Genomic DNA, 16,083 nt, shown 5'->3' with positions numbered 1-16,083 from the left:
CTTTTGTGTAGTTTTTGCTGTCATTAACATCTATTAAGAGCTAGTACAAATGTTTGATGAAAAAATGGCTTTAACCAACCATTACCTACAACTGCAAGAGGTGTTTTTTTTCTATCGGCTAAAACATCTATTCCTTCTGAGCTTGGAATGCCAGCGGATCAACCTGAATAAGCTAAAGAGCGCTGCTGTATGATGGGATGTACTGGATCTAGTCTGGGTTTCCCTCCTAAAACCTTTACACGAGCTACCTGACTTTGCTTATGTAGAAGACAATGCACGGAAGGATGGATTGATAATTGTCTGCAAACATGGACTTTTAAGATCTATTCTAGAAAATAAAACATTTTGAAACCTGTTCATCTGTACTAGGCCATGTTAAGTGATTCTGGATTATTGACATGCTGTAACTCAGAATGAGGACGTTGCTGTGAGCTTCTAGCTATCTTGGCTCGAGAATTTGCAAATTTTCTCTTGCTTCAGTTGAAAAAGTACAATAAAAACCTTTCTCTCTGTTTGTTGGAATATGTAAAACCTCGCCTGAGTGACTGGTGTTGATGGATAGTGGAGCCCAATGGCCCCCATTGCCTTGCGGTGTCTGCATCTAGTTTGGTCTGCTTTATTGTTCTCCTGAGGAGTGTTGGGTAAAGTTTCCCAAAACAGACTAAAATAACTTTAGATGTCAAGCTCAACTTTGTAGCACAATGGATGAGGTACAGAAACAATAAAAAAGGAAGTGGAGCCTTTCAATGTGATGTAGTATCTTTGCGTACTGATACACCAAAGTTTGATGTGTGAACTATGCAATCTTTTCAGCAGTTAGCTCCATTCAGGAGGCCTTCTAATCTACAATCTTTGTTGGGTTTCTCCCACAGTTTTTTCCCTCTGTGTGTGTGTGTTTATGTTTGCGATGTGGAGCACATTTAGTCACGTTTGACCGACTGCGTTTGAAAAGAAATAAAGGAGTGGACTCTTTTAGGAGTGATTACAGCTAAAGGAAGAGTGATCTCAAGCCTGTTGATAATGGCACTGATAGGACTAAGAGGGCCCGTCATGGTTGGCAAAGATGGAGATAAACATCCTAGACTCACACACACATACACACACACTCACACATAAACAAACATATTTGAATCATTTATACATAGCCACATGAGTAGAGAGGCACAAGCAAAAGGCTGCAGTCAGATTTTACTGAAGACATGCATGCACTCAGAGTAATGAGATAATTTAGAAACAGTGTGACGTTCAGGCTCAAAGCAAATCCTCCAGCTGTGTAAAGTCTGAGAAGGACATCCGGCCCATATAATACACACACACACAAAACACACCCAGGGGCTTTTACACATGGTATTTTTCTCTCCTTATTTCTGACCCATTGAATTTGGGTCATAAGAAAGTATGCACAAACGATAGTAACATAGTTTTATATGTTAGAATGTCATATTTGATGTCTCTTATCTTCCCAGACCACTCTACCCCTCCAATGTTTCTAAATACCCCCACAGTTATTAAAGAGTTTGAAATGAGATTCATTTTTCTTCTCCACTTGTGCCATTTCTCTTCCAGTTTTTTCCTTCCCACAGCTCAGGTCAGTACCCAGTTTCATCAGCTGTGATCCTAAAGCTGGACACAGCTGATGGGAAAAAGCTTCAGCTCTGGACAGGATTAAATATTACCTCCTTTCTCCTCAGAGCAAAGAGTAATATGTTGTTTGCTTGAACATGAAAACTTTGTCATACCGGACTGATTTATTTTCAGTAAATTGGGGACATCACTCTATGCCACATTTATTCATAAGCGCTCATGCTTTAAAGCTGTAAAGCTGTAATGCATTTTAAACACTTAAGGGTGAGAATACTTCCTTAAGTCGGACCACACTGGGAAGCAGTTTGATTTGCTCTACGATCCGAACTTCCAGGTGTTGTCAGCTGGACGGACGGAGACAACAGTCTCAGTCCATTAACCCCCCCCCCCCCCCCTCACCCCACCCCACCACTCACACTCACGTCCATGCAGAAATAAATAAAATAGTTAATTTGGGTTTTACATTATCATTTAATGGGAGACTGCAGGACAGAAAGGTCTTCTTTTGAGCTGTGGTTGGTGCTCTTAACTTTTACTCCCCTTGTAGCTCAGAAATACATATCATACCAAAGTATGTGCATACTTGGGTTCACATTAGGCCCCAGCGCTTAATGTCTGAGAAAGTACGTGAATACATGTTTAATTTAGCACAGTTGCATACGCAGCTGAACTTGGCTGTAGTGTGGGAATTTGTGTTGCTGTTCATGATTGGAGGGGAGCTCTCTTCAAGACTGCAAGAGCTAGAATTGTTATTTTTGGTTCTTTGTTTAAATAAATCCCCATTTCTTAATTTCAATAGCAGCAGCATATAACTCATTTATGCAATATATTCCTCTCTATGTGTCAGACCTGTATGAATAATTAAAAATACCAAGGTTATGGTTTTCAGTGTGTTTTCATGAGCTAAAGCATTGGTAATTTAAAAAAACCATGACTACTTTACAAAATACAGTTTAAATGGTGTTTGAATATATCAAAATGTAAATCCAGTAACGGCAAATGTTAAATCACATGTTATAATCAGTCTGACAGAGAGAGGTACCCCCAGTCCTTGTGGTTTTTAGTATGGCCACCAGTGGGCTCTAGATGGACAAATTTTATCAGTTTATTATTTTACTTAGTACCCTTACATATAGACCATTCTAAAATGGCCAAACTCTAATGCTCAGTAGTTTAATCTAACCTCCCCAACAACCCTATACCATTCAAAACCCTTAAAACTGAATTGAATTGAATGTGCTGATACATTTACTGATTTTTAATGTAATCTTTTTAACTTGAGTTCCTTTAGGTACTAGGCATGGACCATGCCCAGTAATATCTTACTGTATAATAATGATAAGCATCAAAGTATTTACACAAAACCTTTTTTCATTAAAGTTAACATGATAATATTTTAATCTAAAACAAAAAGGCAGGATTTATTCCTATCTCTGCAAATATAGCATATGGACTGTTACAGTTATATTAATTTTATCTAGACACACGTATTTGTTGTTGTTTTGATTTTCCTACATAGTCTTAAGCAAAAATATAGAATTAACATCTGCTTAAGTAACACTTTATTGTTAGTTTTGAAGTAAACATACCTGTTGTGCAGATTATTGTACCCTTTTTGGTGTTCTGCTCTTTATAAAATGTAATTAGTGGTATAAGAAGCTGATATAAGCTGGTTAATTATTCCAACTATCTGTTCAGGCAGCCAGCCTGCAGTCAACTGCTTTACTGACAGTGCACTGGTAGCTTTCCAAGTGTTGTTTCACAACAGCTTTACATTAATGAGTGACTGGTTGTGCTCGTCATGTTTCATCCCATGACTGTGTTTTTTGCACGAGGAAAAATTTCAAAACAGCCAACTTGATCTTTCTTGAGAGTGAGGGTAAAGGGTAGAAATGTGAAATGCACAGCAACAGGTGGTTAAGGTCAGCTCTGTATTACTCTGTGATTTTTACCGTCGAAGACGGTAAGAATTACAGAGTAATACAGTCACTCCGACACTTTCGCTGCCACTTTCACTGGCATCTCATTAAAAGGCTGTAATAATAGTATGAATGAACATTTTACAACCTTGTTTATATTTTGATGTCAATAACTGTCCTGTGTCTATTAGGGAATCTTCTGACTTTTAGCATTTGTTGAGTTTCTCTAAATGATCAGATGATAAACGCAGGGTTAGAAAAAACACTTTCGGAATAACTGAAAATATAAAACTAAATCCCAAATCTGCTTTCCATGGTGCCAAGCAGCTCACATGAAAGATCAAAGAGCAGCTGACAGACAGAGAAGCAGAGGGTCAAAAGGCAAACAGGAAGACCTAAGGTGGACAGAAATGAAGACAGATGGATGGGAAGGAGAACTGGCTTGAGCCTGCTTTCTGCATGCTTGGTTTGACCTACTTTCTTCTCTAATCCTCCTTAGTCTTTTGGCCTTCCTTGCTCTTTGCCTCATTTTCAGTGACCTCTTTCATATCCAGAAGGAACTAATGAGGGCAATAAGTCTAGCAAACAATTCCCATCAGACATCGCTGCTGAGTGCTATCTTTCTATCTCATTCTGCCCATCAGAGCTGAGTAGGCTTTTGCAGCCTTGGCTAGCCAACCATACAGTGTACCTTTCATCTCCACTGTGACAATCTAACAATCCAGTTTTTTAAATGAAGGCTATATTAAGTTTGGCGCCACACTGGAGAATTTAATAAGGCCTTCTCCCACAAGGGAAAGACATCATTAAGCCATGTGTGATTTGTAAGGATGAATACGGTTGTAGCTGAAATGGGTTCAGCATGAGGTGGTTATGTTTGACTTTTAAGTGCATTTAACATGATTTAGAACGTTTCACTGACAAGCAACATAGTTTCAAAAAGGGGAGGTGATCCTGGAGTTACACACACTTTTTGTTACTACAGGTTTGTGTGTTTAAAAACACGTGCAAACTTGATTTTTATTTTTAAATATTGAAGAATAAGGAAAGATATTAGGCTCAGGCAAAAAAAGCACTTTTTCATCCAGGGCAAAAGGGCAGGTGCTTGAGCACCACTAGTGGTCTGTCTGTGTACATGCCTGAATGTGTCCAAACTCTCCATGGTGACAGCCAGTAGCACATGCAAAATCCATATTTAAATAGGGTGGTTCACACCACTTTTACACCGGTTATCAGTTTAAGTAGATCACCCATAACACACCTACTAATTGCACTTGCACTTTTTTTGTTTGCACAAGTAATTTGGTGCTCCTTATATGGAATTTTGGTAGATCAGGCTCTTTGTTCTTTGTGTGTGCTATTATGCAGAGTCTGCTGCAAAGAAAGGAACTGAATATGTTTTACCTTGCTGAATAAGGTGAGGAGATTCACAAACTTGCTTGATGTCAGTAAAACATTTGTGTTACTGATGAACACAAGACTGACTGTATGTTGCATTGGAAAGTAGTAGACAGTAGTAGACAGAAGTACACGGAGTATGTTCAGAGGTTAAATCAAATTGAATGGTTTATTTGAAGGGTGCTGTTCATTTCACCTCGTTGACATTTTGTACCTTTCTGGTTATGGTCAATTCATAACTGAACAAGGTAGCTATGAAACAGAGGGCCCTATTAGAGGAAATTTAATACCAACCACATGTCAAAGCTAACTCCGACTGCACTGTTCAATGGTTAGGATTAATTGGAATGTATGTACCTGACTGTTGTGAAGTGCCTTGAGACAACATGTGTTGTGAATTGGCGCTATATAAATAAAACTGAATTGAATTTTGTGTCCCTTTTGACAACTGACAACTGAAAGTAGCTAGTTTTTTGCTGTTAGTCTGCTGCAAGGAATTGCGGTTATGTGCCTCCATGTCATATTACCAACCAGGAGGTGATTGCTTAGTTATTGTTAGTTTTTGAGGAATTTGTCGTATTTCAAACGTTTACTGGTTCAAACAGAGATCAGAACCAAAATAACTGGAAAATTATATACCTGAGATTTGAGCAATTTATCACCATTTATGCTCATAATTCATAAAAAAAAAACCTACAGTGACTCTCAAGAGCGTACACACCACCGGTTGAATTGATTTTTGTCATGTACAAAAATGAGAGTTCAATAAATAATCGCATAAACTTTAACATTTCCTGTAATATTCAAAAGAAGAAGAAGAAATATTGAAAATAAAGAACTGTTATTTGTAGCATCACTCTGCTGTCAGTAGGTGGCTGCTAACATAAGGACTGAAAAGAACAGCACGTTTTATGCTAATATTAATGCTGTGATTCATTACCTCAGAATGCTAAATTTTTTGGAGTAGCATAATAATCTATAACCATCCTTATTTGTCATTACAACTTGTACATTCCAATTAAATTTGTCCTCTGCATTTAACCCATCCCTTAGGGAGCGGTGGGCTGCTGTGCAGCACCTGGGGAGCATTCTGGGGCCTAAAGGTCTTGCTCAGGAACCCAGAGTGGCAGTCTGTGTTTCGAACCAGGGAACTTACAGCCTTCCCAGGACACAAACACCCCGCTCTTTAACCACTAGGCCATCACAAATAGCATGTGTTTGGTGGTCATACCATCTGTCTGTTAATAGCATATTTGCAAATCCTTCTTCCTTTTATGCATTTAATAACTGAAGAATCATGTTCATTGATTAAATCTGTACTGTTCCATGTGTTTTTGATGTAATAGGATACATTCATTTGTGTTGTTCAAAATGTTCATTATTGCACAATATCCTTCATCAGCAAATAAAATTAAACAACAGTGCAAATAATATATTTTTTATTGAAGCTATCAACACTGTTATTGTATATGGTAGCCATGTTAAAATTTTTAAACCGGGGGTGGTTCAAGGTCTCTGACTTTCTAAATTGTCATTCTAACTTTAGAACAGGGTGGGGGAGGTTCTTGTTGATTTTTGTTGACTTATGAATTAACATGAAATATGTCCGAGGTAATAGTTTTTTCCAGGCACGGATGATAGATAGTTATTCCAACCCTATTGCTTCTTTACTGCTAAAAGAAACATTAAAGATCTGATTTGCAGTTCCGAGCATTTTTCTATACGATGAGGTCTAAAATCACATGTTTGACACTATCTGCAATGTGGCTACCAGCTCTTACTGTTCTGCTTAAGTCCTTTAACACGTACTTAAGCACTTGGAAAAACTTAAAAAAAACTTGAAAAACAAGAACCTGAAAAAAAGAAAGAGTTATCCAGATTATAGGAAAATCTGTTTCTTGCACAATTTTAAAATCAGGTTCTGTTTAAAAAATACCAGATGTGGATATGTAAATTAAGCTGTAATAAATCAACAATTGACCAACACTGATTTCATGTCCCTCTCTGACCGCAGACTACAGGACAGGACCATGTTTCACCCAGGTGAGCAACCAGATGTGCCAGGGCCAGCTCAGTGGAATCGTCTGCACTAAAACTCTTTGCTGCGCCACAATTGGCCGCGCATGGGGCCACCCCTGTGAGCAGTGTCCCGCTCAGCCGCACCCCTGCAGGCGAGGCTTTATCCCCAACATCCGCACCGGAGCCTGCCAAGGTCAGATCTTCATGATTACATGCTTGACAAATCTTTATTTTTAACCTCCTGTCAACAAGATGGTGAAAAGCACAAACACGACTGCACACTGCCACCAGAATAAACATTATAACTATAACTTTATCCATCATCACTTTAGCTGAAATTCCTGCTGCCTAACATCTTCGAGCTAGCATCAACAACGCTGGTGGGAAATCACAGGCCAGATACCGACCTGTGATTTCCTGTTTAACTCTCACATTGCTGTTAACAGGCTTCAGGACTATGTGTACATGCTACAACTCCCAGCTGGGTTTTTAAAGTGAAGATTTTTTTCCTCCTTTTAGCAAATCAAATTCAGTGCTTACTTGCTGGTATATAATGACATATAATCTCACATAAACAGAAATGATTCCTAGTTGTTCAGTGGCATCTCCCTTTACTTTACAGCTCAGCTCATTTATTTTGTTAGGCAACTAGGAGTGATAGTTAGACAATGAACATGGTTTTGTAAAGTAAAAGTGACATCACCTCATTTATGTTATAGCTGTTTGGGCTTGGAGACTCCAAAGTTTTAAGCATAAAACCCCAATTCCAGAGTAAAGGTAGCATGTAGCAGGCAGGACCTTTAAATACGTGGATTCCCACACAGGACACCAGAGATGCAATGTGTTTAAACATCCTGGGGGAATTTCCCTTTTTATTTCACTTTTCTTACCCAGTACACCTTTAAAGGAGCTTTGTATACACAGTATTTCCTACATTGTCATTATCTGTAAACGTTTGAGTTTAGTTTGGTAATCTTGGTTTGTTTGTAGCATCTTGGATTTCAGTGGTTTCACCTTCCTAGTCTATCACAGCTGTTCCTCATCTGTTCATTTACTCACCTGTGTATCATTCAGTAATCAAACTCCCCAGTATAAAGACTCATTGTTTCAGTTACTCCATTGTCTGATCCTCTGTTGTCCATAGACAGGAAAAGAAACATCTGCAGACTAGAGACGTGGAATGTCTCTCCAATAAACCATGGCCCTAACCAGACTAAAGTATAAGATTAAAATAATATATGCCTCATGTGGAGGTCAAGTCCCAGGTTAAATGATCCCAGCCTGCCCTTTGTTGCCTCCACCCAACTTCTTTTAACTTTAACACCTAGAATCATTTTTTGCAGGTGAAAATTACAGTTTTTTTCAGTGGTTTTGCATTCATCTGTTTTTTTTTATTAAAAAAATGCTGTTATGAATTTGTGGTATGTAAATAAACTGATTTGAATTAAATCTTATATTTTGTATCCACTGCATCCTTATAGAGGTTAAGAATGTCAAGGTCTCATACTGAGAAAGATACAGTTGCAAATATGGGTTGTTTTTAGACTTTACATCTTGGGATTTAATGAGAAAACCCTGTGCCCCAAATTGTTGTTCATAATACTACAACAAGATTGCATGAATGCTTTGGTCCTTAATTTGTAGTCACAATAAAAAAATATTTGAATCTCCCACTTCAAGAAGATGGTCCATCATGGTTTGTTGTTGGTTTCTTTTACAGAAACAGACACAAGTGCCATAAAAGCTCAGCAAAACTAGTTAGGTGGTTACTAGTTGTTACATATTTTTTAAAACTTGTTAAAAAGTGTATGACCTAAAAACAACCCTAATATGTTAGAATTCAACCAAATTTTAATTTCTGTGGTTGTTAAGACAACCAAATAATTTGAACTGAGTTAATTTAAAAAGATAAGAAATAAAGATAATAAACTAAATACATTAAACTAGACATCATATCTGTCTTTGTGAAAGGTTGAAGCCCTCGCCAAAGACAATATATACATGTGTTTCTTATTTTTAAATGCTCAATAACACTACCACTACATTAGCAAAAGGACAAGAAAAGCCTTACCTACAAGCATGACCACGTAAAATCTAGGGGTAGGTGTGGGAGGCACTGGTGTTGGCCTACTGAAAGTTCAACCTTTGTGTGTGTTCATCATTTGAAAGTTTTGGTAGTTTTGTGCAGAGATCACACCTCAGGTGTAATGCATCACGATTCTTATCAAACTGAAAGCTGGAAATGTACCTACGTAGCTTTAGTTCCAATGTAAGCTAGGTGATGCCCACTGCCAAGTAATACATATTAAAGACTCTGGGGTTTGCTCTAATCCATAAGGTCACAATTTCAATTTAATTCAATTAAATTTAATTTATTTAGCGCCAATTCACAACACATGTTGTCTCAAGGCACTTCAGAAAATTCAGGTACATACATTCCATTTAATCCTAACCATTGAACAGTGCAGTCAGATTCAGTTATTTATTCAAATGGGATAAAAAGCTTTTCTATCTAAGGAAACCCAGCAGATTGCATCCAGTCAGTGACTTGCAGCATTCCCTCCTCCTGGATGAGCATGTGGAGACAGTGGACAGTCACTGGCGTTGACTTTGCAGCAATCCCTCATACTGAGCATGCATGTAGCAACAGTGGAGAAGAAAATCTACCTTTTAAGAGGAAGAAACCTCCAGCAGAACCAGGCTCAGTGTGAGCGGCCATCTGCCACGACCGACTGGGGGTTTGAGAGAACAGAGCAGAGACACAAAGAGAACAAAGAAGCACTGATCCAGGAGTACGTTCTATGGGAAGGAAAAGTAAATGTTAATGGATGTAGCTCCTTTAGTCGTTTCACCTAGAAAGAAAGAACAGATAAACTCTGAGCCAGTTTTCAAGGTTAGAGTCTGAAAGAGAGCACATAGAGTTAGTTACAGTTAAGCTCAGTCAATCGCCATGTCTAGGAGAGAGAAAGGGTTAAACACTGAAAGACAGGACCATGTGGATCATTGGTAGAGGGTGAGCATTGAGTTGTTGCCAACAGAAGCTCGGACGATTCCCCTCTCCAGAAAGGTGTCACAGGCAGACACAGAGCCAGGCCAGGTGTAGCTTCTAGGAAGAGAAAAGAGAACAAAGTTAAAAGCTGAAATAACAGCAAATAATGCAAAATTGGAGAGTAGTGTGAGAATGTAGCGAAGAGGGTGAAAGTGGTCATTATGTCCTCCAGCAGCCTAAGCCTATAGCAGCATAACTACACAGATACTTTCAGTTCAGATTATTTAGTTAAACGGCGCTTATTTACAACAATGTTGTCACAAGGCACCCCACAAAGGGTCCCACTGATGATCATTGTTATACTAAAAACCACAAGGATTGGGATACCTCCCTCTGTCAGACTGATTATAAACATTGGAAAAGAAAAGTGGTCATACAGGTAGCAGAAATGAAGGGTGTGTTTGCACCTCAACCATAACTGAGCCAGTTTTGACTAAACCTGACTCCCCCTTACTCCAACCAACAGGGAGGGAGGAAGGCTCCCTCCCTGATAACCTAATCCACTCTAACTATAAGCTTTATCAAAAAGGAAAGTTTTAAGCCTAGCCTTAAAAGTAGACAGGGTGTCTGCCTCACGGACCAAAACCGGGAGTTGGTTCCACAGGAGAGGAGCCTGATAACTAAAGGATCTGCCTCCCATTCTAATCCTAGAGACTCTAGGAACCACCAGTAAACCTGCAGTCTGAGAACGAAGTGCCCTGTTAGAAACATATGGAACAATCAGATCTCTGATGTATGATGGAGCTAGATCATTAAGGGTTTTATATGTGAGGAGGATAATTTTAAGTTCTATTCTGGATTTAACAGGGAGCCAATGAAGGGAAGCTAAAATAGGAGAAATATGATCTCTCTTTTTAATTTTCATCAGAACTCTTGCTGCAACATTTTGAATCAGCTGAAGGCTTTTAACTGCATTTTGTGGACATCCTGATAGTAAAGAATTACAATAGTCCAGCCTTGAAGTAACAAATGCATGGACTAGTTTTTCAGCGTCACTCCTGGATAGGATATTTCTAATTTTGGCAATGTTCCGGAGATGAATGAAGGAAATCCTAGAAACCTGTTTAATATGGGATTTAAATGACATGTCCTGGTCAAAAATAACACCAAGGTTTTTACTTTATTACCGGAGGTCAATTTAATGCCATCCAGGTTAAGTGATTGACTAAGCAGTTTCTTTTTTAAAGACTCCAGTCCAAAGACAACAATTTCTGTCTTGTCTGAAATTAGAAGCAAAAAATTTAAAGTTATCCAAGTTTTTATATCTTCAAGACATGCTTGTAGTCTATCTAACTGGTTGGGTTCATCAGGATTTATGGATAAGTAAAGCTGAGTATCATCAACGTAACAGTGAACATTTATCCCATGCTGCCTGATAATTTGACCTATTGGAAGCATATATATAGTGAAGAGAATTGGCCCAAGTACTGAACCCTGTGGTACTCCACAATTAACCCTGGAGATTAAAGATGATTTATCATTTACATGAACAAACTGGAATCTGTCAGACAGATAAGATTTAAACCAGCCTAGCGCTGTTCCCCTGATCCCTACAGCATATTCCAGCCTTTCTAAGAGAATATTGTGGTCGACTGTATCAAATGCAGCACTGAGATCTAACAGAACCAAAACAGACACAAGTCCATTATCTGTGGCCATAAGAATATCATTAGTGACTTTTAGCAGAGCTGTTTCAGTGCTATGATGAGCTCTGAAGCCTGACTGAAACTCTCCAAACAGGTCATTGCTGTGTAAAACAGGTCATTGCTGTGTAAATGCTCACACATTTGATTAGCAACTATTTTGTGCGTGAGACAACATGTGTTGTGAATTGGCGCTATATAAATAAAACTGAATTGAATTGAATTGAATATCGTTAGTGACTTTCAGCAGAGCTGTTTCAGTGCTATGATGAGTTCTAAAACTCTTCAAACAGGTCATTGCTGTGTAAATCCTCACACATTTGATTAGCAACTATTTTCTCAAGAATTTTAGATAAGAATGGAAGATTGGATATAGGTCTGTAATTTTCCAAGTCATCTTGATCAAGCGAAGGTTTCTTAAGTAAAGGTTTAATTACAGTTCAGGAATACCCACAAATAACCACTAACCACAAGTGTCAAGCACGGTGTTGGCAGTATCATGGGGTTGTTACGGTGTTCTTACAATATAATGATGAATAGTAATTTATTACATAGATCATCAAATTCTCCTTTTGTTGGTGCTGCCAGGAAGCTCATATGCTGCACGTATGCCAGTTTATGTGATACACCCATAACTTCAGACCTTCTTTTCTCACAATCTATTGTTTCTTGTGTTTCTGAATAACATCATTCTTCCTTTTTTTCTGGACCTTCTCCGTGCTTCCACACACATGCACACACTAAAGACACCTAATCACCCAAGAGCCAAGAGCAACGTCTCTCTGGCAGCAGTACAAAGCACACATGACCATGAATCCAAATGTATGAATTCCAGTCTGGGCTCCACTTCAGGATGTTGGCCAGAAGTCATTTCTTTTTTCTTTCTTTCTCAGACTCCTACACATAGAACCTCTTAAACACTGGACACTCCTTAAAGCTGGTACAATCAACAGTAAATTTATTGTTTAGGTGATTAGAAACAGGCTGTTTAAATTGTGCTTGGCATGCAAGCAGAATGCTTTTAAACAATTTGTGAGAGGATAGCTAAAGCTATGAATACTGAAATCATGATTATGGACTAATACTGAGCTTAATATAAAACCACTGCGTGTTTCACAATTTGCATGATCAGAAGTATCCATAATTTTACATGAACTTTCTCACTTACAAATCCCTAATACTAGTAAATGTGACTCACAATAAAACTTTGGGGATTACACACTGTTAAAATGCAATTTCCTGTTTAAACAATGGCTAAAGTAGGTCTTTTATGGACAAAGACTAAAACTGTCCAGCTGGTGCCATGTTACTGAGCATAAAAACTATTTTTTTTTGTTTGGTTTGAGTTGTTTTAACCTAAGCGCTTTTTCTCTTCTCTGTGTTTGCCTTTTTTCACCAGTACTTGTCTCCCATTGTTTTAGATGTGGACGAGTGCCAGGCAGTGCCGGGTCTGTGTTCTGGAGGGAACTGTATCAACACTGTTGGATCATATGAATGTAAATGCCCTGCTGGTCACCGTCAGAGTGAAACCAGCCACAAATGTGAAGGTGAGTCTCACACGCTGTCACAACAGCGTATGTACATTTATATGCCTGGCAGTATTTCATGTTTGCCTTCCGGTAACAAAAGAAAATAATGCTCTCATCCTTTATTGAGCATGAAATTTCAATTTAGATGGTTACCTGATCTTTAAATATAATAAAATAGAACAACAAGCTTGTTACGAAAGTTTTTTTGACACAGCAACTGTATGAATTCCACACTCTTAATCCCATTAGACAAGCACTATTCAGAATGGGAGCACAACAAAAGCAACACACATGCTTCGAAAGCATCATAGGACTTGATGTTGCACAAATACCTATTTATTCCCTCATGTTTAGACCCACATAAGGCATGGTTTTCAGTACACCAGCATAAATGGCAAAATTGGAAACTGTGTGACAGCAGCCTTAGGAATAGTTAAGGGAAGTAGGAAAAGTAGGAAAAGTAGTAGATCAACTATATTGCTAAACTCATCTGTATACACACACAAATGAACTTGAGAGTGACATCCCATTTATCTGAGAAGGCTTTTCACAAGGTTTAGGAGTGTCTATGGAAATGTATGACAGAAGTGCATTTCTGAGGTCAGGCACTGAAGTTACACGAGAAGCAGATGCAGGGCTTAAAGATAAAGAACATTGCAGAATTGTCTTTCTACATACTGCATCTGCTATTGTAGCATACATGATGTGATCTCCAGCAAGACCAGACTGCCACAGATTTCTTTGAACATGCTCAGCATCTTGCAACTTAGAAGTGCTATATCTACCGCACATGTGCCGCTGCCGCTGGCACAGAATTACAAAATCTGGCTTTCATCGACTGGGCGGCTAATCTTTCATCCCAAGATGGTCTGATAATTTTTAGATGTGAGGAGAAAAGAAAACAAGATGGTAGTTGATGGTAGCAAATGTAACTTACTCTAATCTGATGCAGTATCACATTGTGCATTTTATACTTTTCATCACAACACGGAAAAACATTTAATTGCACTACTGGTGCTGGATATTGAAATTAAGATTATGATTAACCCAGATGTTCCTGGTTCTTTTCTTTTTTTCATTTTTCACAATGTCCCCACCACAGTTAATGACCTTTGGCATCATAGCTGCTAAAAATATACATCCATTGTTGGCTATAAGGGTCCAAAATTCCATCCACCAAGCCAAATGTATTATTGGTATAATATATTATAATATATATAATATATTTGCATGAATAAAACCTGAAATGTAATATCCTACCAAATGTTGCTCTGTGATTCCAATATTGCTCACATGACTTGGATTATATATACGGTGCAGCTCTAATAAGCACCATACATACATCATAGATGTGACAGGACTTGATGTTTCACAAAATGTGTTTCATATTTTCATGTGTAGATCCACGAAAAATACATTTTAAATATGGCAACATATGTGGCAAGATGAGAAACAGCAATAAGGCAGCTTTAGAAATCACCAAAAGGTTTTTTTTCCTTATGGTCATCACTGAGACATTCTCCTGTGTTCTCTCCATGTTCCATTCATCAGCACCTTTGTACAGTGATCCTATGCCATGATTTCAAGTCGTCCTGAGCTCCCTATTATTTTTCACCAAAGCAGAATGCAGCTACACCCTTGACATCACACTACCATGATGCTACTGCCACCAATATCATGTCTGTACTCTAGCACTCTAATGTATTGACACTGCAATAATAAACCACCACAAATTTGAAGTGGAAGATTCATGCATGCTGAAAACAAAAATAAACTGGGCCCAGTAGTTTGTGGTCATGGAGAGACATAAATTCTGTTAAAAAGGGTTCTGATTTTGCACATGATTAGATAAACATTGAAAACTCACTTTCTTAGTTCACTTGAAGACTCGCCATGACCCTGCTAAGACTATCCACCTTCTTGTTGATTATTGGCATCATAGTGGGTTCATTATCTAGAGACAGCACCCTTAGAAAGTGCCATGGTTGCAAACAACCACCACTTCTGATAATTTCCCCAAAACAATGATTGACAAAAGCTTACATTTTTTCAATAGACCTCTATACAGTAAAATAGTTAAATGAATAAAGATGTTATTAAAATATATATATTACTTTATGTTCTAATAATCAGCCAAGCATTCTATCAACTTTATTGACTTAATAGTGAGACGTTTATGGACTGCTCAGTTCATGAAGGCTGGGATCAGCCGACAAATCTCCACAGGCGCTTAAAACTTGACGATGTGTTAGAAGTTAAAGTTGCCCTGACGTGTTCCCAGAATCACAGGGAAAAGTGTCTGCTCTCAGCAGAGTGGGTTTCCATTACAGTGTGTTGATTGGCTGGAATTTAAACAATGCGCTAGCTAAATAGCCTGATAATTTCCCAGGCAGGGGTCACATCTCTTGGACTGAGGCCTGTCTTCTGGGAGGATTACAGAGAGCTCCTAAACTGTTTCAGCCTGATGACAAAAAAAAGCCTGCTGGAAAAAGTCGAGGCCTGCACTGTATCAATGTATCAGTAAAGACTTTTATTGGCTTGTAGCAAGGCTGTTCATGTTTGCTGTGAAATGGAGTTTAAACAAAAATTCAACATGGAAGACTCACCACCCCCTCCACGTCCAATCACTCCTCACTGGCTGCTCCAATCAACGGCAGGTCGGCACTCCTCCTCAGCCAATCATCTCCCAGGACATCACTTTTAAAGATCCTCTGCATGGAAAACACCGCTTTTCTGCTGTGCTTCGACCCTCCTCCACCCCTTCTCCACCTTGGGCTCCCAACTCCTTCCATACCAAGGCCTACGCCACCACCAGGATCGGATCCCAGGGGGGGAAGACGTACCTAATCATAATCCTAAGATGTTTATTCAAACCTACTTCATCCTCAGCGTTTACGTCTCCCTCAGGGGTCCGAGCGCCAAATAAATAATCTTTCATTAAT

The 16,083-nt window shown here is 38.7% G+C and overlaps 1 protein-coding gene across 1 annotated transcript in view; it reads left to right on the top strand.

The window, feature by feature from the left end:
* The window catches only part of fbn2b (fibrillin 2b), a 98,673-nt gene that overhangs the window by 33,254 nt on the left and 49,336 nt on the right, over positions 1-16,083 (top strand). Inside the window, exons 7-8 of the mRNA XM_047374437.1 lie at positions 6,916-7,113; positions 13,034-13,159. Coding sequence (XP_047230393.1) covers positions 6,916-7,113; positions 13,034-13,159 — 324 coding nt within the window. The remainder of the gene's footprint in view (positions 1-6,915; positions 7,114-13,033; positions 13,160-16,083) is intronic.

Source organism: Girardinichthys multiradiatus, chromosome 9 (genome assembly GCF_021462225.1).
Source record: "Girardinichthys multiradiatus isolate DD_20200921_A chromosome 9, DD_fGirMul_XY1, whole genome shotgun sequence".
NCBI classification, from domain to species: domain Eukaryota; kingdom Metazoa; phylum Chordata; class Actinopteri; order Cyprinodontiformes; family Goodeidae; genus Girardinichthys; species Girardinichthys multiradiatus.
This window is presented reverse-complemented; position numbering and strand designations above follow the sequence as displayed.